Genomic DNA, 27,363 nt, shown 5'->3' on the forward strand with positions numbered 1-27,363 from the left:
AAAGTTTGTGTTAGGAGAAGTCTTAAATTATCTACATGGGGTCGTAATCCATAGTTTTCAACATTTATGTTAATGTTATGCGCAAGTTTTTGCCGAAGAATTTCAAAGATGGAAAAATGAAAGCGAAAGTTTATTGTAAAAAAATTCATATAACTAATATTTTGATAATTTTTTTCGCCAAAAATTGATCATTTTACTTTTTTTTTTCCATATAATTTCATATTCTTCGTATAATAGCTTCACATCCATTTATTTTTAAGGCCATTTATTCCTGTCGCTCAGAATAATCAATAATTTTTCTTCTTCGTCCTGCTATATTTTCGCTGGAATTTCGTGATTGTTTCAGCTCGAAAATTCCCTTAAGCGATTTCATGATATCTTTATTGGATTGTATTTAAGAAAATGTCATGCAAAGCTTGTCAGCGAATAAAAACGTCATTTCAACGTTTCAAGAATAAATAAAAAAGGCAAAAGTCAGTTGCAAGTATTTTATCGAATTACTTTTCAGAAACAGAAATATTTTATTAGATGGAATAAAATGCATTGCTTAGTGTGTCAGCTAAGTGCTACATTTTATGGTTGGTTTGCTTAAGAAGATAAATAATTTTTTTTTTTAAATTCGATGGGAAGGTTTTTTTTTTTTTGTGTGTGTGTGTGTGTGTGTGTGTGTGTGTGTGTGTGTGTGTGTGTGTGTGTGTGTAAAGACCATTTTTTAGGCTTAAAACAATGAAATGAAAAGGAATAATAAAAATAAGCAAACGATTAGATCGATATATTTACTATTTTTTTTTGGCCTGAAGGTTATTTTTAACACCGTAAATATTTTAAAATTTTGATTTTTCTGAGCGATTTTGTTAAACAATTTTTTTCAAGTGACGTCCCAGCAAAAAATGAATAGTATTTTTGTCGACTGAAGATGAAATAATACGCTTTCATTTTCGTCTTACTTTATTTGCAGTCATTGGAAGAACTGTTAATTAATAAAAAATTTCATAAACTGCATTAAGGAAATAAATGGAAATTTATATCATATTCCTTTAATATTTATAATAAAAATAAAAATTAAAGGAAATTTAAAAGGAAAATGTAAATTTCCTAGATAATGCGTCAGAAAATCCCTGCTTTTCTTTTATATAAAATCGTTTTTTTTTTCCCCTATCAAATGCTCAAATTTTACTATAATAATCTGCATCCAAACAGTGCCGTATTGAAATCTCAGAACAATTTGAATTTTTATTTATCCCGGCTTGGAAAAGAATGTGCCGGGCTTCAGTTACGTAGAATAAAGTGACTATTTTTTTTTTTTTTTATCATTCATGTTAAGAAAACTACAAAAGAGGTTACATGAAGGAAATTTTCTTCGTTTGATTAAAGTATGATTATCTTATTTTGGTTGAATAAAAGTAATTCAGTACCGTAATTCTTTTGAATACTATCTTGTCAAAAGTGGAGTCATACCATCATTAATATCAATAGTAAAATGACTAGACGTCCTAAAGTAGCCTAGATAGCCAAGGTCAGTCTCTAAGTTTCGATTTGATCCCTTCAGTCGTTATGGTTTACATTTATTTTCAAAATTAATTGTTTTACTATTCACTTTGAAAGTTCATTATTATTTTCCTATATTCATAAATAGCTTCCAGACACTCGAAACATATTTATTATCTTACTATCGAAACATATTTATTATCTTACTATCGAAACATATTTATTATCTTACTATCGAAACATATTTATTATCTTATTATCGTCAATTAATATCGCATTAATTTAATATTGTAAAAGAAGAAAATCTTTTTATTAGAATTATTCAGGACAACGTAAGATAGACCCTGAACAATAGGTGCCATTTCTAACATGTTGGCGCATACTATGGTCGTAATATAAAATCAGATATAAGTAAGTAATTTTATTGAAATTAGTATTTAAATTATTCAAACTATAATTAATTATAAAAAATTAAGAACAAGTTGCGAAAAAAAATCATTAATTAATTACAAAAAACTCCAGTGTCACCTTTGGAGTAAACATTAATTAAGATCTACTCTAATTGTATGCGATATTAAACTATTTTTTAAAATATATGTGGGAATTTCAGAATTTTTCATAAAGGACCGTTCTTGTTGAAAATACTTGAGTTATTATGCTTATTCCTTAAGCATACATTGTTTAATGTATGTTAAATAAAGGCTAATTTTTAAAATTTATTTTATTCACATAAAGTATCAAATGCTGTATTTGCGCAACCTTTTTTCCATATTGACATGGAGTTCACATGAAATATTCACTAATCATAAAAATGTACTTTATGGAGCTCAGTAAACCTTTGATTTAAATTTAAATCTCACAAAAAAAAATCATCTGTTCACCCACTGAAGATTTTAAAATTTTTCATTGCTTAACTATGATTTAACAATCATTTTAAGGGGACAGTCGACTCTATTAGACACTTTTTGGAATAATTCAATTAGTGTTATGAAATTTCTTATGCATTTTTATTAAAATATTAATACGTTAAATTTCTTAAAAAAGCATTTTAAAACGAAATATATTATTTTTAAAAAATCTAAAAGATATATAATTTTTAAAAAATCTAAAAGATATATAATTTTTAAAAATTTCAAAATATTCCAGGCATCTTAATTTTGAATTTTTTTCTATTATTTTTTCTTATTACCTAATGTAAATTTATTTGGAGCAAAACTAAGTATGATTTTTTTAATTTCAATTAAATGCTAATTTTTTAAATATTCTTTTGTACATTTACAGAATTTTCATAGGAATTTTATGTTTTTCTGAACTGAAATTGACTTTTAACTAGCTAAAAAAAACTCGAAACATAAAATACATATCCCATTTTCTTTTAATGTTTGATCGATATCTCTATTATCAGTTTCATTTAATTTCTTCAAACATTAAAATACCTGGTGCATTTCAAAGATATTTAAATCTAATTACAATATCATTTGAAAAAAAAATCATTAACATGTACTTTTTTCACTCTTAACCCTTCAAATATTTATTTTATTGAACAATACATTTTATAACACTGTTTTAGTTGAAATTTATTTTGGTGCTTTGATTTCACCAAATATATTTTGGGGATGAAACGATAAAAATAAAGTTGCCCGTTTTCGTCCAATTTTGATTATTTCAATGCCCACTGTCTCCTTAAGAACACATTTATATGAGAACTTTTGATTTTTATTTCAAAATTAAAATCATGTTATTTATTGCTTTATTTAATTAGAAAATAAAGTTGCTTTAGATAGTGACAAAACGATATCAAATATTAACTTTTTAATGAATGAAGAAGAAAGCAAAATTAGAAAGCTTCGACAAACTTCCCAGTCAAATATCAGTTACTAACGAAATTAATTCTGACACAATATGAGAAAATTTTAAATTTTGAGGTTTACTTTTGTAAATATTTCTCTCTCTCCTTCTCTCTCTCTCTCTCTCTCTCTCTTGTTCTATTCCTAAATACATTTTAGCGGTAGACAATACGAATTATAAGCAACAAATAACTCACAAATGTTGCTTGTATTAAGACTTATTTGATTCGTATAGCTTTAATGATTAAAAGCTGATATATTAATAAGAATTAACATTTAAAAAGTTGTTCTTAATCTTCACTTACCTATTGGTGAGTTGCACAACATGGACAATAATTAGCCATCAGCAAGAGGTGGGGTGACCCATCCATATTTATCATGGGTTTTGACGAGACTACGAAATGAGGCCTCGGCAGATTTTTTGCTGAACTCCTTCCCATTCTTGCATTTTCGAGCGATACGGCCCTGTCCCTTTACAAGACTGGCTGCAAACTGCATGACAACTGCTTCTATGGTGTAAGCACTCGCCCAGCCTCTTGGGGTGAGGAGTTCCATGCAGATAGCTCCTCCTTCCATCACAAATCCTTTCTCAACATGTGGCGAAATGACACGCATAAAAGGTGGGGAGAAAGGGAAATTCTCAGGGAAGACCATGTTGAGGAGGACATGTCCAATATCTGCATCTTGCATATCGTGGTAAAAATCAGATTCAGGGTCAATCTGGTACAATTTCACGTTCCATTCGTACAAGTTGTCATCTACAAGCTCGACAACAAATGGTGGCTTTTCCATACTTCTGGAAATCTTGGTGATTTCCTGATATTCCTTCATTAAGCGACGTGTTCTTACAGTTTGGGTGTGCTTTGAAGAAGGACCTTCTGGAACAGTCTTTTTTGGAGAAGATTTCGATTTGGACGACTTAAAACGGACACTGCGGTTTGGAGAAGCAATGTTACCATTGGAAGATACTTTGTCGGCAACATTGGCATTAAATGCATCACCACCACATGCACCATTTGTTGCCGATTTTGCGTTATTGGCACCATCTTCAGGGCTGATTTTGTTTGTATCTCGTTTCGACACTCTAGGACTAGGACAGTGACCGAAGAACCGCATAGCTGCCGAATGGTTGTGATGAGTTGGTGATTCATTCTTGTTACTGTTGTTGTTTTTACGTCTCCATCCACCAGCTCTGTCGCCAGACCTGTGACGGTCGGCACCTTTAAAAAGCTTTCTCAAGGCTGAGGCCATCTTTGATTAGTTGATGAGTTATGATAATACTGATTAATCATCCAGCCTTCTGCTATCAGTCCAGTGTCACATCATGTCTGTGAAACAGCAGTGTCCTTGATATCTTAGCAATAACATAACTGCATAGAATAGATAGATGTACCAGACTGCAACAATAGGAAAATCTGAAAAGAAAGAGAAACAATTTATTTCATCTGCTCATATAGATTACCTACAGATTTAATGATTTTTTTTCAATGTTAAATAAATTACCAAAATAATACATTTCATCGGTGGCTTCAGTAAATTACATTTTTTAAATATACATCTATGATGCTTTCTATATTCATTATTATATCATCTTCAGAATTTATTTGTTCATAAAATTCTTATTCATTTTCAATGAAATTAAAATATTCCTATTTACCACTGCCATAATTAAATATTTTCATTGTTTAATGAAAAGCATATCCAATAAAAAAATTTATAGAAAAATAGTTAATAATTTGTATTGGAAAAAACTATAATCATAAAATTATAATTGTAACCAATATTTAAAAGGACAGGTATTATTTTCAAATGAGAAAGACTATGATTTTCTATTTCGCAATAAAGACTGCACAAAAAGCATGTTTAACTGGAATCAAGGATCTATTAAAGTTCTCCTACTTCATTTTTAAATCAATTTGATAGATAATCATAGTTGTTTCCTTTTCTTTAATGAAATCATCTTAACTCTTATTTAGTCAATATTTAAATTCTGTTTTTAAATCGAATTTAGCATAATTTTTTCAATAAAAAAATTAAAACTGGTATTGAACATAAAATACTTTTTTGTGAAATTTCCCAAGTGATACTTTTCTTTTAAACTGATGAACATTAGTAAAAAGACATATGTAAGAATAATAGTCTTAAAAAAAAGCTATCACTCCATAAAAACATCAAATCAAAAATTAATCTAATTTCTTTTGAACACCTTTGTGACCAGAAAATCCCTGAAGTTTCAGATAAATTAGCAGGTTTGACAAAAATGATAAATTGAGTCAAAGCACGCAAAAATGAATCTTTTATGTCCTAGGATTTTCTTTTCATGCGTAATTAAATGACAGATCATAAGAGAAAAAAAGGGTTTCTTTTGAAATATTCATATTTTATTAATTTTTTTTTACTACTGAAGAATTCTCTAATTCAGAATTTTTTAAATCTTCACACTCGAAACCTCTTTTAAAGCAGAAAACATTTCGAGAACTTTGTACAAAAATTAAAAATAACCATTAATTAACAATAAATAAAACAAGCATTAGTTAATAATATATAAACAACGTAAAGAGGAAAATATAGTTTAATAAAAAATTAAGATCCATTAGAAGAAGATATGCTAATTGCAACACAAAAAAATGCAAAACGTAATGAGTGGATCTGTTCAATTTGTCCAGTACCTTTATATACAGTACAAATTTTTTTATATATATTTACTACTCAAAAATAATTGAGAATAATATTTTAACACATTTGAAAAATGACATGTAATTAAAAAAATTAAAGTTATTTAGTGTTGTAACTCATTGTTCTGTTTCTGCATTTTATTTAAATCCTAACTGTTAAATTTATTTTCTAAAAATTTGATATTAAATCCTGAAATGTTGATTAATTTGATACAATTAAAAACATTTTATATTATGCATTAGAAAACTAGAAAACATTGGGGTACTAAATATGTACCACCCCTTAAAATTATAACAAAGAAGTTTTTGCCTGAATTTTAAATGCTATGTTAAAGGTTGCTTTTGAGTGTAAAAATAATGAATTTTTGGAATATAACAATACCATTATAATATTTTTATTTATATTCAACAAGGTAATTATTTTTAAATAAATTCTTATATCTGAAAGAGTTAACAAAAAGAGAGATGTGCGAGTAAAAGTTCTAGCTGTATAAACTCTTATAAGTTATTAACTTCGAATACAAATAAAAAAAACAATCCTAACTACGAAAAATATAGGTTATTCAACTAACAAACAGAAACTTATTACTACACAAAATATATTACAATGGTTTTATATATTTTTTCAAACTCCAAAAGTAAACATTAAATCAAAAATGCTAAATGAAATTCAGTTTCTTCCAAAATAAAATCATGTAACTGCGTAAAGAAAATTTTTTTACATAATATGAAACATATTATTAAGACATAAAATAGGAGAAAATACTATCAAAGCCATAAGTGAATTAGATGTAATATTCATTACAAAAGTACGCAACAATTAACTTTATTACAGGTTAATACAACATGTTTTTTTTTCTCAACCAAGATAAGTACTGATTTTATAATCTAATATGCATTATCAAATTTAGTGATGTAGGCATATATCTTCATACTATGGAACAGAAACAATACTTTTGCAACAAGTACAGAATATCTTTCTAAAATATTTTGTTAACTGAACAGATAATCTTATTTAAAATGTGATAGCAAAAATTGCAAACCAAAACAGGAAAAGAAAAGTAAAGACCCAAAAAAATGCAGAAGCAAATAAAAAAAAAAGCACTGCAGAATTGCTTTTTCCAAGAAGCAGTAAACATAGAGAGCCTTTCGATTTGGAGTTGTCATATTGAATACTGGATCGCCCCCCCCCCTTAGCACCGGCATGACATTGCCGTGACATCAAACGAGAAGTTGCACTCCCATGCTCGCCCTCTTAATTTTCCCCACTGTTCTAGCCGCTTAAGAGCCTTAGCACACTCGGGAAATTACGAAAGGCGAGCAAGGGCAATCTCTAAATTTGCCCGTCGAAAACCTGTTTTCAAACTACGAAATGGATGGCGGGTATTTTTACGCAAGTCAGAAAATATCCATCGAAATATTTGCTCCTCGAATTCGACCGAAACATCGTCATGGCTAGCATAGAAAATCGGATATCACCCTCCTTTTGAATTCAGATCTATAATGCGCATCAAACGCTATATGGTCATCAAGACTTAATTGTAATAAATAAAAATTATCTGAATTTAATTTGAAATATGTTTTTAAGCGATAAAGTTTGAAGTAATCCTTTTTGTTATTTTCTAACAGTTAACTTTCTAAAGTACTGTCATCTTTTCTTTTTTACATATTTTTAATTTGAGATTTGAAAGAATTCATTTCACCCTTTCAAGCGTGATGGTTTATTTCCTGAATATTGTATAGCTAAATATTCAATACGTGGTAATTTTTTTAAAGCCATTTAATGAAGAAAGGATATTTTCAAAGTATGATAGTTCATACTGCGAACCACATTACAAAAATATTTTGTGCACGTCAAATATTTACTAAAAGAATCATTTCTGGCGTATCAACCAGAAAGATCCACTAGAAGAACATGTGCTAATTACAGCAACCTCAAGCACACAGACACAAAATGCAAAACCTATTGAGTGGATTTGTTCAATTTGCTAAAAAGCTTTATACTTCGCAAAAATATTTTGCACTGAAGAATTGAAAATATAATATCAATAAATTTGAAAAATAATACTTAATTAAAAAAATAGAAATATCTACGTTTATAACTCGTTATTCTAATTGTTTTCTATTATGTATTTAAATCCTAACTGTTAGATTTGCTTTAAAAATTTAAAAATTTGATATTAAATTTGAAATTTGAATTAATTTGATACAATTAAAAACATTTTATATTATGAATTAAAAAACTAGAAAAAATTGTGCACTCCACTCCTAAATAAATATGACTAAAAGGTTTTTGTCTGACTTCTAAATGTTATGTTTAAGATTGTTTTTGATTGCAAAAGTAACATTTTCTTCGAATATACCAATATTAATATAATATTTTTATTTTTGGGCAACAAAGTAATTATTTTTTCATAGGTTCTAATGTCCGAAAGAGAGAAATGTTTGAGTAAAAGTTCTAACTGTATAAATTTTTAAAAAGTTATTAACTTCAAATGCAAATAAAAAAATAATTTTAACTACGAAAAATATAGGTTATTCAACCAACAAACAGAGACATATTACGACACAAAAAGCATTACAATAGCATTATATATTTTTTCAGACTACAAAACTAAACATTAAATCAAAAATGCTAAAGATGAAAATCAGTTTATTCCAAAATAAAGACCATGTAGCTTCTTAAAAAAAATTGATATGATTTGAAACATATTATTAAGACGTAATGTAAGAGAAAATACTAAGAAAGACATAAGTGAATAAGATGTATTGTTTATCACAACAGTGAACAACTATTAACTATTACAGTACTATCAAGCACAAAAAATGAAAATTTATTCTCAACCGAAATAATTACTGATTTTACAATTAATCTTGTACATTTTGTAATATATGCCCTTGTCATAAAACACAATCAATACAATTAAAATAGATACAGAATGTCTTTCTGACAACTTTTGTTGAGCAGGTAATCTGATTTAAATTGTGATGGCAAGAATTGCAAACCAAAACCGGAAAAGTAAATGAAAGACCAACGAAAATGTGTGGGGGGGATGGAAATTACAATTATCATAAAAGAAGCAATTACAGTTATGATAATTTTTTATTGCTTCTTAAGAAATAAAAAATTAATTAATATAAAAAATTATCATAACGAGCCTTTCCTTCTGAGGTTATCAGACAGTAATGTTATCTTCGTCTTTTGCACCGACATGTCATCTCCGTCAAATCCCGTTCCGACGACCCATTCCTTAAGCGGCATTCCTACGACCTGCCCGTCTGTAGACGAAGCACGCTTCCCCTCCTTGATCCTCTCTTACGGTTTTCTGGGGTGCTTTAATACTTGTCTAGTTTACTAACAAATTGTCGGTAAACTGGACAAACATCAAAGCAGCCCAGAAAATCGCAAGAGAGGGAAAACAGGAGAAAGCATGCTTCATCTACAGACGGACAGGTCGTAGGAACGCCGCTAAGGTCGTAAAGTGCCATCTGACCCATTGTAGGACACCCTCCACTGTGGGCGTTGATCGGGAGCTTCCCGCAAATTGTCTGTAAAAAGAACAGGCATCAAAGAACCCCGGGAAACTACAAGTGAGGGGAAAGAGGGCAAAATGCGCCGCTTCCCGCAAACTGTCTGTAAAAAGAACAGGCATCAAAGAACCCCGAAAACTACAAGTGAGGGGAAAGAGGGCAAAATACGCCTGTCTCAAGACGCTCACTGGCCCTCTGAACGAGTCTTTATATCAAACGAGATGTTGTCCACCCGTACTCGGCCTTCGTAATTTCCCCCAATTTATTTATTTATTTTTATAAATTCCATTCAATAATTTCATAATTCTAAATCATAAAGCAGAAAAAAATGTGGAACTCTATGTGGTTCATACTTATTCATTTCCATTGTAAAAATGTAAATGTTAAAAAATACAAAACAAAAAATCTGCACGAGCATTTTTTTTTCCGGTACAGAAAATGAACTTTGCAAATATTTTCTTTGAATAAAATCATTGAAATGAAATGAATTGTTCAATAAAATTTTTTGTAACTATAATAATGAGGAAAAACTCATGTTTCATACAAATAAATAATCTTTTCTAACTATTCTACTGAGTTTAGGTGTTAAATAAAATTAATAAGAAAAATTAGCTTTCCATTTCACAGAGACAAAGATCTTCAACCACACCCGCATCCTATCATATGCTGGGGAGATCGTAAATTAATCTTCGCCGGTATGTCATCATTCTCATTCAGCATTCAGAATAGAGCAGGAAAGATAATTTAAAAGTAATTATAACTAATAGTGACACATTTATCTTGCAGATATATTGCATTAACTAAACTAAATCGAAGTTTGTATTGCGAGTGTAAAAGCTAAGAATTTATTTAAGCAGAATAAATTATCTGTCGACATTAACATTTTAAGACCACTTTTTCGTTATTTGCACAACTGTTTTCGTATATGACCCGCAGTTTTTAAGCAAAATTTGTTTCTGAACCATACATTATTTAGGATTCCTAGACGGAGTAATAAATAAAAAAATCGCATTTCATTTTTCTAAACTTCAGGATATATCAATGTGCTGTGTAACAAATACCATTCACTTTTTACTCTTTTATATTTCAAGAAGGATATCGTGGCTGTGTGAGGGTTAAACAAAACTACCAATAGTTCAATTGAAATAGATATAAAACATTGATTAAAAATTTTAATTCTTCATCATATACATAATTAACTTTAATAATTTTAATAATTTTCTTTCGCTCTTTGAATTGTGAATCATTGACTGTGAATCGTTAGCGAAAAGACTAAACTATCGGATAAATATATTTTGTTAATAAAGATTGATTTTTTTTATTGATAAGAATTTTCATTGTTATTTATTTATTTATGAATTCTCATTCCTACAGAACGCAAAAGATTTTTCTTGAAACTATTCGATATAGTGAGCTAATGCTCTTAGCAAATAATCTGCTCCCCTGAGCCCTAAGCGCCTTAGACAGAATGGTTTATAAAAAGGCCGCTTTCAGGATTACTCTAGCATGTATTAAGAGACATCTGAACAGCTTTGAGGTAGATTTATATCAGCAATTCCCCATTCCTTTCTGCCGAATTGGATCGGAACCATATTTTCTGATTGCTTTTCATGGACAAATCTATTGAACAAATCCGCTGCTAAAGTACAATGTTGAAAATTCGTGTGCAAAATTAAAACAACTGTCACTTAATAAATATACGCGATAAGCATTCAAGTCTTTAGTATTTAATTCATAATACATTATTATACAATTTATGGAATTCTGATATCAATTTTTCTCAAATTCAGCACCAAATGGTGCCAATCATAAGGAATAAAATTTAATTCATTTAATTGATTTACTGATAATTAAATTCCGAAGATATTAAAATAGTATATTTTAATCAAGAATACACATTTATAAAATGACAAAATTTTAGTACATCAAAAAGGGAGTAAAAAAATCGATTACAATATTTTATCTTTAAAAATAAGTTAAAACAAAGTTTATAAAGGAATTAGAAAACTTCATGTATCTGGGTGGTATTTGATCTCTGCGCGTATCTTAAAAAATTTACTCTCAGATATTTAATTTAAAAATTATTTATTAAATTTTCACAGTCACTAGTGATCAAAGACTTCAGTTGAAGCGAAAGTAAGTCGTGATTTTTGGTTGATTGAATTGAAATTTACAGTTGCTAACCAAGGATATTTTAAAGTCGTGTAGAAGTAGGATGCATCTCAGTGTAATTGCACTTTTAAGGGTTTGAAGACAGTTAAAGAAACAAACCGTGTACATGATTAGTCATGGTCTAGTTGGTGGAAGAAATAGCAGTATTTTAACTTGAACCTCTAAATATAAAATGTCTAAAAGAAAAAAATAGATGCCTGAAGCTTTTAAATGCACTTTTACAGATTGTTCCTATCACATATACTGAAATCTACAAATATTTTAAATTTCATGCTATTTATTAGTTTCCATGAATCCACTTATCAATCCCTATTTATAAAAAATATAATAATAAATTTCTTTACTCTTTTTACTAATTAATATTAAAAACGTAATTTGAAAGGAGCGTAGTTCATATCTATTAATGCATATGATGCCACGTGAGGTAGAGAAGAGTTATTTGTGACATTTTGATCTAGGACCTTTTCTATTTCATCTTCATAAAATGAATAAAATGCTTTCCGGCTATTTACATGCCAAATTGTAACTTGGGGTTCAACCATTTATCGGACTTTCACAGGGAATTTAATTTTAACCGTCTGATAAACCATTTCACCGCAATACTGTATGATACACGCTGTTCCGTCTAATGCTTACTGCTACAGCTGAAGACTTGTTGATTCATCAACAGAAAGTAGACGGCATCATAGACTTTCTTCCTTTCACTGTAATATTAGAAGTTTTACGCATACGTGCTCAACAGCAAAATTTTTCAGTAAAACTATTTTGCCTGACTATGTGCGGTTCATTTTTTACTTTGCAACTAAATGAGCCATCTGCATATAAGATAATTAATTTATTTGCGAAAATGGACAATTTTGGGATTTTATTCAAATCTGAAATAATTTTTTTTTTCTTAAGTCACACAAAGTGTGAAAATCCTGTAATATCCTGGTTTATAAGAAATGCCTCGCATTTTATTCAGATGTACTTTTGCATTATTTTTCCTTTCTTTACCCTTTAACCATTTTTTTTTCTTATTATTATTTAATTAGATGACGCATTCGATTTCGAAAATGCGCTGTTTTGTTGATTCAGTTAAGAATCCAAAGAATACTTGAGATGTTTGTGTCTTATGCATAATTTTAGTATTGGATTATAGCGTCTTTGAATTATTTAATTTCAGGATATATATTTGAGATACGATAATTCGGTGCCTATATGACACATGTGTACAATGGTTAAGGAGCTCAACGACAATAATATTATTTTCATTTATTTTACATTTGTTAAGCAACAATAACATTATTTTCATTTATTTCATATTTGTTTCTCAACTTCAAAACTCTATTTATATAACGAAAATAACCTCAATTTAAGGAAATCAAAATTCAGAATTAACGAAATAAGTTTTTTATAGTAACAGCGTATGAGAGTCAAAGAGAAGAATTTACTTTGAAGACCTTATGAAATCTCTTTAGCAAAAGATCTCCCGATGCTGTTTAACTACATTAAGACTTTGAAATGGCTTTATTAATAATCAGCCTTTTTTTTATTTATTTAACTAAGCTGGAAATATCAAAGGCATCATATAACCAGCCTATGTCGTATAATCAATCATCTAGCTTTTCAATTTCCAAACATATGGAATTCAGCTGCGTTTCTTCTCAGAAATAAAATTCGGCATATTCTGCGAAATTCCATAAAAGTAATGTTAGAGCACGTTCTTATATCTTTGTATATTATTGTATTGATAAAATATCATTTGTATCATATTAAACTCAAAATTTGATATGGAAGATTTTTTAATAAAGTTTTCTCTGAACTAAGAAATTCATTTCTTCGATAAAAAAAAAGGAACGAAAATAGAGAATGTGAAATCTATAAATGAATTAAAATTAAATTTTCTTTTCTGTTATTTTTTTTGTCTTATATCTTATCTTATTCAAATTGTCATATCTCATTTTAAAAAAAAAGATATGGAGTTCTTCAAGGAAAAAATAAATCGTTAAATTTCTTGAAGATAACTTTAAGCAAAGAGATTCCTAAAAGGGGAAAATTAAAAGTTTTTGTTACAACATAACAACTTTATTTATTACTAGCTCTTCTTTTATCGGAGCTAAGATGTCTCACAAAAGAAAAAAAAATTGAAATCTTACCCTGAACAATTATTGTTTTCGAAAAAAAAAAAAATAATAATTGAATTTCCAGTAGTTTACGCATTTGCTCACTTTTTATAAACTTGAGTAAAAATATGTACTACGACACTCACCGTGATGGGATCGTTTGTAGCTATCTACTATTTAAAATGAATAAAAACATAAATTAAATAACTCACCTATGATGTGATCTCTTCTTTTCCTAGACTTAAGGAGACTAGAAACATATATTACTTAACTCGCCAGTGATGAGATCTCTCACCTGGGATGAAATACGTACTGTCAACAATTGTCACTGACTACAGAAATGTCAGAATTGGCCACCCGGTTCTTAATTTAGTCTCTCGAATTTTATAAATGATAGACTTATTTAGGTAAATTTAACATTACCTATAATTGGTTATTGCCAGGTTCACATATTATAAATGATGCCTAATCCCTGACGATTTTCTTAGCAAATTACAATATGGAACTTCAAAATGAGGACCTTATCAAACGACTCGATCAATTCTCTCCGGATTCTGGAGACCGAGGATATGGCGGTATGGTGATATAAACCCAAATAAAATAGTCCTATTGGCCTTTTGAAAAATCAATAATTCGCTGGGCTCATCTCATTGGATCTTCAACATCCAATCAGCGAGCGGCTAAGGTTGCGAAATATTTTGAATTTGCGCAGGATTCCTGAAATTAAAATAGCACCGCGTCTTCGCTGAAAAATAAAGCCCACGTGGGCGTTTTTGTAGAATGTCATTCTGTTGCTAAGAGCTATATCAATGGTTTGGATGAGGAATATTAGCTTTTGGCTTTAAATTACTTTCTCGTTTAAAAAACATTTCGGCCTTAAGCATGGGTGTTTAGGGAAAAGTTTAAAAATGTTGTTTTCGAATTCTCCTCATTAAATCTTTTCAAAATTGAGGGGATTTTTCTTTAAAATTTTGCTTAAGCTTTAAATATCTAGCAGGAGAATTTGCAAAATTTGGTACAATAATTAATTAGCCCAATTAGTTTAAAAATTGAAAACATGTTTATTTTACCAGCTAAGCTGCATAAGTAAGCAATATGGAACTTACCAGCTAAGCTGCATTTGCAGTACAAAATGCATTAGAATTGTGAGATTGGTTTTAAAACATACGACACATTTTTTTCCAAGCTCTTATACATGCATAGCCAAGCACTAATAATGAAAACAAGAAAGTTTTTTAAAAAGCGTTCTTATAGCGTATAAAAAAGTAGAAATCAATTTCTTTATCAAAAATATTGACACCAAAACAAGACGCCGGACGCTTAAAGAAATACCATAAGTAAATTGGAATGTTCATCACATTTATATTTTAACTTTTAAATGAATGCATAGGAGAATTTTCTATCTCATAACATTCATTGTCTCTTAATTTTGTCATAATATTATTTATAACGCCTCACTCTTTTGAGATTCGTTTTGATACTCATATTTTTGAGAGAAAGTTTATAATCTTCTTACATTAATAAAAACGCATATTTTATTTTATTTAGTTTTATTATTTTATTATTATATTTTGTACTTTAATATATTTCGTAATTCATTGTTATAATTATTATGCAATCTTAGAATCCTTTTTTTCTCACACTCAATACCGGATAGTGCCACATAAACGAAATTAAAACCAAACGATTAACTGTTAATTTAGTTTTAAAAATATTAAAACATTAAGTTGTCATAGGAAACACACAACTGTACAAAATTCCAGAAATTTTTGACATAAAGAAGGGAATGAAACTCAATGAAAATTACATTCCACTGCCGTATGTAATGCTAGGAAGAGTTAAAAATATCACCGACATTTTTGGTCTACGTCATAATAGAATGCGGAATCTCTCCTGTTATCGGTGTGTGAATAAAGCTAAGTACGAATAAAAATTAGATATGGAATTGTAAACTTCACATTTTATTTACATCTTTTTTAAAGCTGCAAAAATCTGCAATTTTTAATTTTTTTTCTTTTTATTATTATTATTATTTCTGCTGATTTATAATATTCTCACTTCATTTGGAAGTTATTGCAAATATTTTCTTTTAGCATAATTTTTATTCTACATCTGGGATTGCCTTTTTTTTCTGTTCGTGAATCACTATTTGTTTCAAACAGATTTTATGATTAGTTTTGATTTGAGTGTTCGTGAATTTTATGGATAGAGAATATCTCAATGCAAGGAAAAAAAAAAACACTCGATATATTTACATCTAAAGTGTACCACAAATAATAATTTTTTTTTTTTTTTTTTACTATCTTAAGCATTCTTCCAATGTGCGAGAGATTTTCCTTTACAATTTTCATTAATTAATCAGTGTCAATCGTATCTGAGATAGAGTTAACAAGATAACAGCCCGTCTAGACAAACACATCTTCTATTTTAAAGATGAGAATTTTTACAGGATGTTTTATTTATAACTGAGGAAAAAATATTTTTGAAAAATCATCAGAATAGTATTGCATTCAATAAAATGATCGAAACGTCTGACGTGTTTCCCATTTTCTCAGTTCCTAGTGGGGCAATTACTTTCATTACATTTTTTTTTCCTTTGTAGCGTTCTGGTTTCAGATGGCAATATTATTATATAAATAACACTTGTTAACGTAATGAAGCAAAATAAAAACGTTTTGAAAAATATTTCCGTCTCGTCTGTACGGCGTTTTGCTTTCTCTCTAAAGATCGATGGCATAATACAATAAAACTGGCATTGAATTTAACTGCAAATTGTTTTGGCACACAGCCGCGTCCCAAATATTCAAGGTCGATAAGAGCCTTCAGAGGATGAAAGTCTTAAAATTTTCCCATCGAAACGAATACGGAACCCTAAAATTTTATTATTTATAAGTAATATAACATATAGTTTTATAATAGTTATCAATAAAACGATTGTTCTATGCAGCAAATAGTTTTATAATTGGCATTTTATTTAATAACTACTTAATAATTTCGTGTAAAATTAAATAAGAATTTAAAAAAAAATGTGTTTCAATTGAGCAATATTTTGCTTTCAATTCTACTTAAATAATTGAGAAGGAAACATAATGGAAGTACCACTGAACTCGGTGGAAGATTAGTTTAACATATTACTAATGTCCAGAGATTATTTCTAATGTCGATGGAAATTCGCCAATTTTTAAAGCTATGATAAGGCTAAAAAAATTGACTAATGGTTGCTAAAAAAAAATTGTTCCTTCTAAACAAGTAAACGATGATAAAATATTGATGATATATGGAAAAAAAAGGGAGGAAACTCTTTCATTTGCTTACAAGCAAATATTCAGCTGGATGCTTAATTGTTGTCACTTTTTTTATGTGTTTAGAGAAATGAAATAAAATTTTGTCGGTTTATGAACACTTAAATTGAAAAACTTTGCCTGGTCTGTTTTTAGAGTAAAATATATATCGAGTCACGAAATAAAGGAAATTTAAGGTAGTAAATGACGATTAATCATATTATTTATACTCACCGAGAATGAAAGCCTTAAAATCTAAAAACTGTTTTTGAAAATTGTGTATTAATTCAGTGAGACTTTAATGGCATATTAGTTATTATATATTTATGATTGTGTGTATTTCCTTTTAATTTTCATGCTCTTGTGTGTATTTCCTTTTAATTTTCATGCTCACACATATATATTGAATATTTGTGATTGAGCATTTACGATTAATTCTTCAAATATTGAACGTCTTTCTTACGTGTTTTAATGATTAGTTTCTTAAGTAATAATTATAGCCTATTATATTAGATTAAAAAAATAATACACGATTAAATTATATGAAAGATAATTACTCAAAATTTTGAAAAGATGTGACAACTAGAAGAAAAATTCGAATCCTGATCATTATGGCTTCAAAAACACGATTGAAATTTGATCTACGAGTCCTTTGAAATAGGATAGGAAATGCTAGCGTAATAAAAGCTCTAGTGCGACAGGGCTTTGCTAATAATTTGAAATCTGCAAGAAAAACGACTTAATGCGAAATAAATGATTTTTTTTAAAGTCAGTGTTACATTGCAGAATTTGAGCCGTTTTCCCTTTTTTCGGCCACTGTCCATTTTCTGTCCGATTGGGGACATATTTTGAAGAAAAAAGGTTAAGCCAATCAGAGATAGATGTGAATAATAACGATTGAAAAGTTGTATTTAATCGATATAAAAAGAGAATTCATGGTGAAAGGAGCATACTATGATTATTTAGGTATTTTCATGCTATTCGACCATCTATGAAGTATTAAGGTAGAAATTCTAAATACTAAAGATTTTTTTAAAAAATGACTAATGAATCAAACTCTGCAAACTAAACTATTCATGTCAGTAGAAGCTTTTTGTTTTCCCACTGACAAGAACCCAATATGAATTTTACACGAATCAGGAATTTGTTTGTTCCTGGAATGCTAATGGTATTAAAAGTAAAATCTTTGAACTCGGAGACTTTCCCACAAGAATAAACTTTAAGACAATTTTCAGAGATGCTCTGGCTTAAGAAATACGAATATTAAAAAGATTCAATGTCCAGATACCCCGAAACTTCATCAAAAAACTAATTATCTCTTTCTTTGAAAGTATCGAGAATATATACGATATTACTGTCAGATCTATTATTTTCCATAATCCTTCAAACCCACCAAACAAGAAATATCCTAGAAGTCTTTCAATTTATCGCAAGAAAAAAGGTGATGCAATCCGGCAAGACTAAATGAAATCATTTACGCCTCTTCTAGACTTTGCAATAAAAAGATCACTTCTCTGCAAAACTCCTATCCACGTCCTTTTCGAACCTCTCCCCCCACCTTGTTCTCCGGAAATTGGTTCAATATGATGAAATCGAATCTTTTGGTCATTGCACTTGCTTCAAAGGCTAAAGATAAAAATAAAAACTTATGTACTCACTTAATCTTCAAGGCCTTTTATTCTTTAAAGAATTTTTTTTCTTTCTTTTTTTTTCCCTCGTCATTGTTTCATCTAATTAAGTACTTTCTTGTTTTGTCTCAGATGCTCTCTTAATCATTATGCACAATACTTACTCTGCTATAGCTATTGTGTTTGGAATGGAGATTATGGACTTAATGCCTAGGCTCACCCATTAAATGTTCCATTGATGGCAAAAAAATTCAAATTATCTAAAATAATATCTTAAGAATCATGGCTATCACACCATGATCCAAAATAAATGACGTCGTCTAATGGGATCTTTAATCTGAAACAGTAGGAGATTACATTGCTCATTTTTTTAGAAAATTCTTCACTGGAACCGTAAGTTACCATATAACATAAGTAACAGAATGTTTAATCTTATTAACAAGTAATAAAGGAAAACAATGATATTCTTACTTCACCACTGAAAGAACTCCATCTTCTCAATCATCCATATTAATTTTGCATAGAATTTTGAACTATTTTTTTAGTTTAATTCTATAATTGCTTCTACAGAAACTAATGAAACTTATTAACTTTCCAATGAAATGTAATTGATAAATCTCATTCAGATATTGTAGTTTGTAATAATAATAATAAGTATTATTATTATTTGCCTATATATCAAGTGGTCTGATCTAGTAGTTCATTAATATACCTAATTTTATGCTGAGTAGATATATTACTCATCATAACTTCATGCAATATAAACACTTTGTTTTGGATGAGGACGATGAACTGATGGCGCTGCAATAAAAGTACTCTCCAAATGTGTATCGGAACAAGAGAAGTGAATTGTATTTGAGAAATAACTTCAGATTCCAGAAGAAAAATATGTCATTTGATTGAGTATAATACTTTATATCCGAAAATTTGTGAAAGAAGAATGGAGAAAGACAAAAACAACACACGAGGTGTCGCCATGACCTCTAGATAATAAGAATTCTGCAGCACTAACATTACGAAGTCAAACTAAGAATTGTATGATGAAGATGAGGATTGAAATAATATGAAAAATATTCAGATTTGGACACCATTGATAAACCATAGTGAACTATACTTGGCGATTTTAGCTTATAATCTAATAACGCTCTAGGATAAATAAATGGCCATGAACTCTGTGACCCGAAGTAGATGCTAAGAAACTGCTCCTAACCCACAGCTCGTGAATTGCTTGAGATCCACAATAAGATTGTTAGCCATCACTATTCACTATGAGTTCATAGCTTTGTACCAGAACTGACGAACTTCAGGCCGCTCTCCTCAAGGAGTGATGTTATCTACTTGAGTGATAAGTACCATAAAAAATTCTATTTATTTCATTCTTATTTTCATTTTATTTTTTAGAGTCTATGAAAAAGTTGTAACTGTTAGGGATATATTAATCTTAATGTAATGAATAAGAAATTTTAAAGTCACGTGCTAAGAGTAAAGTCATATTAGTAGTATTGATATTGACAGTTATATAATGTACCAGAAGCTGAAAATTACTTGCCAAGAGAATTTAATCGAGAAAAATAGTGATAATAGATGCGCATTGTGTAATTCAATTTCACTTGATTATATATCTGACATGCAAGAGTAATACAAATATTGAGAAATAAGTTGCTATGAAATGAACAAGAATTTACCTTTTAAATGTTGTATTTTAAATAATTGGGTAGTTTTAGCTATTTGGCTTTGTTTATATTATTCACATTGAAGGAAAATAATTCTTTGATAGGATTTGTAAAATGATACTTTTTATATGCACGAATGTGTATACTAATGTTGATATTCAATACATAACTTTTTCAAACCTCAATTTCAGCAATTTAATATTTCTATTGCTGAAATTGAGGTTTGAATAAGTTCATGTTAAACAAGTTTAAATGACGGAAGATATATATATTTTTTTTTCATTGTTAAAAACTAATTGCAAAGTGAACAATCAAAGATTAGCTCTACACAAAATTTCGCAATTTCCATCCTGTTTAAGTAAAAGCAAATGCACACTGTCTAGCAAATGCCGAAACAATGTTAAACACCCAGCGATTGATAACCAAATATTTTAAATACGAGAAAAGATTAATATGGTACAACTGTAATCTATAAATCAATTTCAGTCAATGACAGTCGTATATTTTCGTATCGCCCCGAAATTATACTATAGGATCATCATTTTAAAGTGAACTGGTTTGAAGTGTAGATTAGTGTGCTCCCCGAGTTTGTCCCTAATATAGTAACCCAATGGAACGCTTTTCTAACAACCCTAATGTTGTTTTGTTTACTACATTTTACAGTACATGAACTACAACTATTTTATGAAAAATGTTAAATAAAAAATAATAAAAAATATCGATTAAAGATGTTAATTTTTTTTAATTATAATTAAGTTTTTTACTACACTGCTTACTTTAAGACACTGCAATTTTATTTTTAATATGAATACGAACAGAAAATATTTATTCTTTTGCAATTTTTGACAGTCAGTATTTGCTTTAAAAAATCGTTTGGATTCTTACTTTATGAAATCGCCTGAATTCTTACTTTAAAAGTCAACTGCAATGGAATTCCTCGCAGTTCTCGTAATTCTGTTGGTGCTCTAACGCTTGGTTCCCTTGATAATTTATTATGTCGGCAATTGTGCAAGAATGGATGTCGGGTAAATGAGGTGGAAGACAGTATTTCGAACCTGCAGAATGGATGTCGGGTGAGGGAAATATATATATATAATATTTACGAGTTGATGAAGTTAGGAAAAGATGCTTGTTTGAAATTTTGTATGGAGAATGGTTTGATTGCTTCTAAGTGTGTATATCCGGTGTGTGGTGAGAATATGAAACTGATTGATTTGGATGAGAGAATCGATGGAAAGATCTGGTGTTGCAGAAAGAAACGATTGAATCCGCATCATATTAAAAGGGTTTGTACGAAAGGGTCGTGGTTCGATAAAAATTCGAGCGTGTGAGGATGCTTGTTTAACCTTTGATGGGAAAATCGGAGGGATTTGAAAGATTGTTGAAATTGATGAAAGTAAGATTGAAAAGAGAAAATACGATAGATGAAAGCGAGAGGAAGGGCAGTAGGTGTTTGGAGGATTAGTAAGGTATACGAATGACTGTTTTATTGAAGTGGTGCCTGAAAGAAATGCAGATGTGTTACTTGAAGTTATAAAAAGGCGTATTCTTCCTGGTAGCAGCATAATTTCAGACTGTTGAGCATCTTATAATTATTTCGATAATGAAAGTTATCAGCATTTAACGGTAAACCACAGTCTGAGGTTTAAAGACTCGAAAACCGGAGCCCACATAAATTCTATCGAGGGAACCTGGAGGGAACTACAGATGCCGAAGGCATCGTATGCTCTAACTTTTGCTCTGCCCCCAACAGCCCGGTGCAGCTGGTTTGAAAAAAACACTTATCAATTAAAAATCATAATTATATTGCGGAAAGTGGTAATCGTAATTGTTCCGCAGAATTGTTTGTTTAGTTTGTCCGCCATCTTTATTGGTGACTTGGCATCCTTGGCGCAGTAAGGGGAGCACTAAACTACACTTTTACCGTAAACTGGACTAAAGAACTTGAATATTTTTTTTTTGAAATTGCATTTTAATTTTTAACATCTCACTGCTAAATGATGAAAATTTATTCTTTGCAACAATGCAATTTTCCTACTCTACTTTGGAACAAAACATTACAAAGAGCTTACTTATCAATAATATTTTAACAAATGTACATTTTCCATTCACTGGTTAATATTTCCTCGCGAAATTAAAAATCACTAATGAAAAAAATAAAATTCCTTTCTTTTAGTTTTCATCTTAAATAACATCTCTTATGTAGAAAACTAATGTTAATCATTTACTAGAAAACAAATGATTAAACAATGGAAGGTGTAATAGAGTATTTCAAGCATAAAACAGCTGTATAAATGGAACTCGAAAGATCTTTCCAGCTCTTTCACCCCCATGTGGGGCTCCGTCGCATCGATTTGTTTGTCAGATTCCCAAGTCGGTAGCTGCCAAAGATGGGAAAAGGGATAACTGCGCGAAGCGTCTAAAACTGCGAAATTCTCAACTCAACATCCAATCGATGATTCTAGAGTGAAACACTGGAAAAGGATGATAATCCATTTTCTGCTAACACGAACATAAAAATGCCATCACTTTTTCTTCCCTTTTTTAAGAAAATGTTCATTCTGTCAATTTTGTAGGATGTTATTTGATAAAGAAGTGAAAGAGTGATATGCATTTTATTGAAGAATAGAGAAAACTGAGGGAGCGCTCTTTCTTTCTAGCTTTTAATGTGTAAAAGACCGTGCATAATTGGTTTTCTTAATTGAAGAATAAAGTGAGTAAAACACCTGGATGAAGTTGTAATTTTTGCCTAAAGACCATTTTGGTCATTCATCAATTTAATAAAATTTTCCAGTAGAATTAAGATATATTTCCCTTTTGTTGTTTATGTAAAGGAAGTACAAAATCATATCACCCAATAATATAACTAGTTAAAATATAAACATTTTCCTTGTCTCTGCTCGGGAAAAGGGAATGCTACGCCCAGTGGCAATTATTATAATTCTAGAAGGAAATAAACGAAAAAAGATTATCTCAATAACCGCATTGAAACTAAACATACTGTAATATCGATATATTTACTTCTTGTCTCTAATAAGCATTTTACAAAATAAATTAAAATTATACTTAAAGTCCCATAGCTTATTTTCCCCCACAAGTTTTGAGAATCTAACTAAAAGACAATTCCGATTTCCCCTTATTACAGAAGCAAACAGAGCTTAAAAGAGAAATCAATTTGGCATTCAGTAGATCAAGCTTCCAATGCCAAAGCAACAAGAAAAATTGATCTCTTGTGAGCATGGCTTATTACAGCTTTAGATTAATATTTTAATACTAAAGTATCATTGACTGCAGGAGGTATCAAAAACAATTCTGATAAACCGGTAATCCAAGAAGAAGGAATGTGTATATATTTTAAGTCAATGGAAGATGTTTTTCCTTTTTGTTATAAAACCTAACACATCATAGAATAGGACAGAGGAGTTATTTTATCTACAAGTCGATTTAAAGACAAATATTATACCCACATCAGTTATTATAACTACTAGTGAAATTAAAATGATTTATTAGTACAATATTTATGCCATCCCATAAAAAAAATTGTCGTCAACAAATAAATATTTTGATTATGATAAGTAAAATAATTCATTTGGAATTTTAAAGGATGAAACTAATGGTTTTAAATGCATGAAAGTAATATGTGATAAAATGAATCAACCAAAAAGGAGTGCAAATTGTTACACCCATCAATTATTTAGTTTTGAATTTGCAATTAAGAGAAAGTATTAAATAGTTTAAAATGCAAAAGTCACTTAGAAACATTTCAATATCTCAAATACTCCTTACATTATTATAGGAATTAAAATAACAATAAATATTCCAAATAGAATGTCATCTAATTAGGAAGTTAGATAAATTAGGGAATTTTCTTGGATTAAGATATTAAACCTATCATTGTGGTTGAGATTGGTCTTTTTACATATGTGATAAAATGAATCAACCAAAAAGGAGTGCAAATTGTTACACCCATCAATTATTTAGTTTTCAATTTGCAATTAAGAGAAAGTATTAAATAGTTTAAAATGCAAAAGTCACTTAGAAACATTTCAATATCTCAAATACTCCTTACATTATTATAGGAATTAAAATAACAATAAATATTCCAAATAGAATGTCATCTAATTAGGAAGTTAGATAAATTAGGGAATTTTCTTGGATTAAGATATTAAACCTATCATTGTGGTTGAGATTGGTCTTTTTACATATGTGATAAAATGAATCAACCAAAAAGGAGTGCAAATTGTTACACCCATCAATTATTTAGTTTTGAATTTGCAATTAAGAGAAAGTATTAAATAGTTTAAAATGCAAAAGTCACTTAGAAACATTTCAATATCTCAAATACTCCTTACATTATTATAGGAATTAAAATAACAATAAATATTCCAAATAGAATGTCATCTAATTAGGAAGTTAGATAAATTAGGGAATTTTCTTGGATTAAGATATTAAACCTATCATTGTGGTTGAGATTGGTCTTTTTACAAGACGGTTTAAATCATGTTATAGAGCTGCTGTTTTAATTTGAAATCAGAACGTTTATGAATGGAATAATATGCATAGTAAATGTTAAAAATTTGTTTTAGCTTATGAGACAGAAATTATAAAATCAAGAATAGAAATGCAGTTTAATAAAAATTTGCTGAATTGCTACTGTAGTATTATTTAAATTATAAAATTCGTGTAAAAAAATAACTTTCATGCCGAACGGTACTGTTATAATTAAATATCAATATATTTTGATCAGTCATACAAAAAATAATTCTCAAAACAATGAAGGTTAAATAGAATGTTATCTTTGACAAACCTTGAGTTAATGTTCTACTCAAATGGCAATCATTCGAAACGAATGCAGCAACTAAGTAAGCAACAAGTGGCAAAGCTATTTCGAGACTTGCGTATTTAGAAAATTGACTTCTCTATAATTTCAAGAAAAAAACGTCGCATCTTACAGGGTATGATCGAAAATGTTCAACATTTTATGTTAACCGCTGGTTTATATTTCTACTTTAGCATAAAAAATAGTTACGAATGATTTTATCTCAAGTCTCTATCTCGGATTTCACCAAACTTTCAATCTGATTTCTAAATTTAGCATCTCAAACATCAGGATGAAGCTATTTATTTTGCAGCTATTTAAACGTCTAGAGATAATCCATATTTTAATTTCCACTAAAGTAACCGGATGCTCCCTTGTAGCATGGGCATCCCGGTTTTTAAAAGTCTCCTAGATCCAATATTTAAACGACTTTTCTAGCCATCATGATTAAAATCCAGAGAAAAAAAAGAATCGTCTCTGCTTTTAACTAATCAGGATACATGGTAGCAAATACATAACATTCCTGCATTTTCCGATGGTTCAGGCCTTGTCAAGCGAAAAAAAAAAAAAAAAAAAGTTTTCATTCCGTGTGCGAATCGAGTTATGCAGAAAGCGAGGGGATTTTCAGAGGAAATATGAACTAATAATCATTACTATGCTCTATAAATTTTAACGTATAGTTTAGTTAATGAGAATTAATGGAAACTAATGGCGAGATTATGGTGTTTTATATCCTGCTCGAATAAAAATAAAGTTTTGTCTTTGGGGATTTCATTGGAATATTTCTCCACTTACATAAATTAAGAATTTTGTATCATTTTCATTCATCATTATGTATGGATATTTGATTTAATCTTAAACTTTCTTTAAGAACTGAGCTTTTTAAATAATCGATTCAAGAAAGAGATTATCTTAGAAAATTTAAATGTTAGAGTTTTGTACTAAACAACAAAATGTTTAATAACTGGAAATAAAATTCTAACCATTTATGAAAAATATTAAGAAACGCAAGTTTCCAAAATTTTCTGATATTTGTTAAAATAGTTTTTACTGTACAATTCAAGATGAAAATTTTGAAATAAATTTTACTAGCAGGCTAGATATATGTAAACAAATAGTTTTTACATAGAAACAAGTAGTAGCAAATAAGACATACGGCATTTAAAATTGTCACTGTGCAGTATTTTAACCTTTGACTGCCAACTTGCTCTAAATTGAAGCGTTTCGCGTGAGCAGCATACGGCCGGCAGTAACCATGGCTGAGGACTGATCTAACAGGTTGCGCCGGACTCATATACGCGCCCATAGGCGACCCCGACTGTTTTTAAGGATATCTATACTGCCATAGCGGTCAAAGAATTAACGAAAAGAACAGGATGGCTGTGTATATATGTGTGTGTACAACATAAGCAGAAGACTTATGGTGCAAATACTGAACAATTTTATAATTATAATACAGTAGTGAGCAAAAATAGTTGGACATTGCTATTTATTGTCTCATCTTCACAAAACTAGTGTCGATGGAAATGGTTCAAAAAGATAGTTTTGTTTAGATAGATGCATAGATTAACTGAGTTAATTAACATAGTTAATTAATTAGTATCTAGAAATTTTCTCATTATGTCTACCAATTTTTTTCCCCGCTTAATCTATTACTCGTATTGAAAATAGCAACCAAATTTATTTTTTTTTTGTAAACTTCTGATGAAAATTGAAAGAGTTATAAAGTTTTTAAAAGATTTTCTAGCCATCTCTCGGAAACAATTTTTTCTTATTCTTTTAAAGAACATAATTTTTTTCCACAAATGGCTTAAATAAATTTTAGTAAATTGTAACATAGAATTTTTACATGGAAATGCTTTACACGCCTACTTGTTGAAGGACTATATATTATTTCTAATTATTTTAATCAATCTACTCATGAGTTTTAACGAATGTTTTAAGATCGCTATTGGATAAATTGCAGATCAGATGATGAAAGATTTAAAATATTAAGGAGAATTATTAGAAGGAATACTTATGTTGCTGTATTGTGATTTTAATGAATATTTTGTCTTTCTTTGATGACATTCTTTAATGAATATTTTGTCTTTCTTTGAAGTTGAACAATGAGTGACTAGATGTGCAGGTAATACATATTTATG

The 27,363-nt window shown here is 29.4% G+C and overlaps 1 protein-coding gene across 4 annotated transcripts in view; it reads right to left on the reverse strand.

The window, feature by feature from the left end:
• LOC129958747 (ubiquitin-conjugating enzyme E2Q-like protein 1) overlaps positions 1-27,363 on the reverse strand; it is a 70,215-nt gene that overhangs the window by 25,417 nt on the left and 17,435 nt on the right. For 2 of the 4 annotated variants that reach the window (XM_056071400.1, XM_056071403.1), the window contains exon 2: positions 3,641-4,750. In XM_056071400.1, coding sequence (XP_055927375.1) covers positions 3,672-4,586 — 915 coding nt within the window. In that variant the 5' untranslated portion in view covers positions 4,587-4,750 and the 3' untranslated portion in view covers positions 3,641-3,671. Of the gene's footprint in view, positions 1-3,640; positions 4,751-14,030; positions 14,187-14,241; positions 14,322-27,363 lie in introns of those variants that run through there. The other 2 variants (XM_056071402.1, XM_056071401.1) reach the window with 2 other exon arrangements.

This window comes from Argiope bruennichi, chromosome X1, assembly GCF_947563725.1.
Source record: "Argiope bruennichi chromosome X1, qqArgBrue1.1, whole genome shotgun sequence".
NCBI lineage: Eukaryota > Metazoa > Arthropoda > Arachnida > Araneae > Araneidae > Argiope > Argiope bruennichi.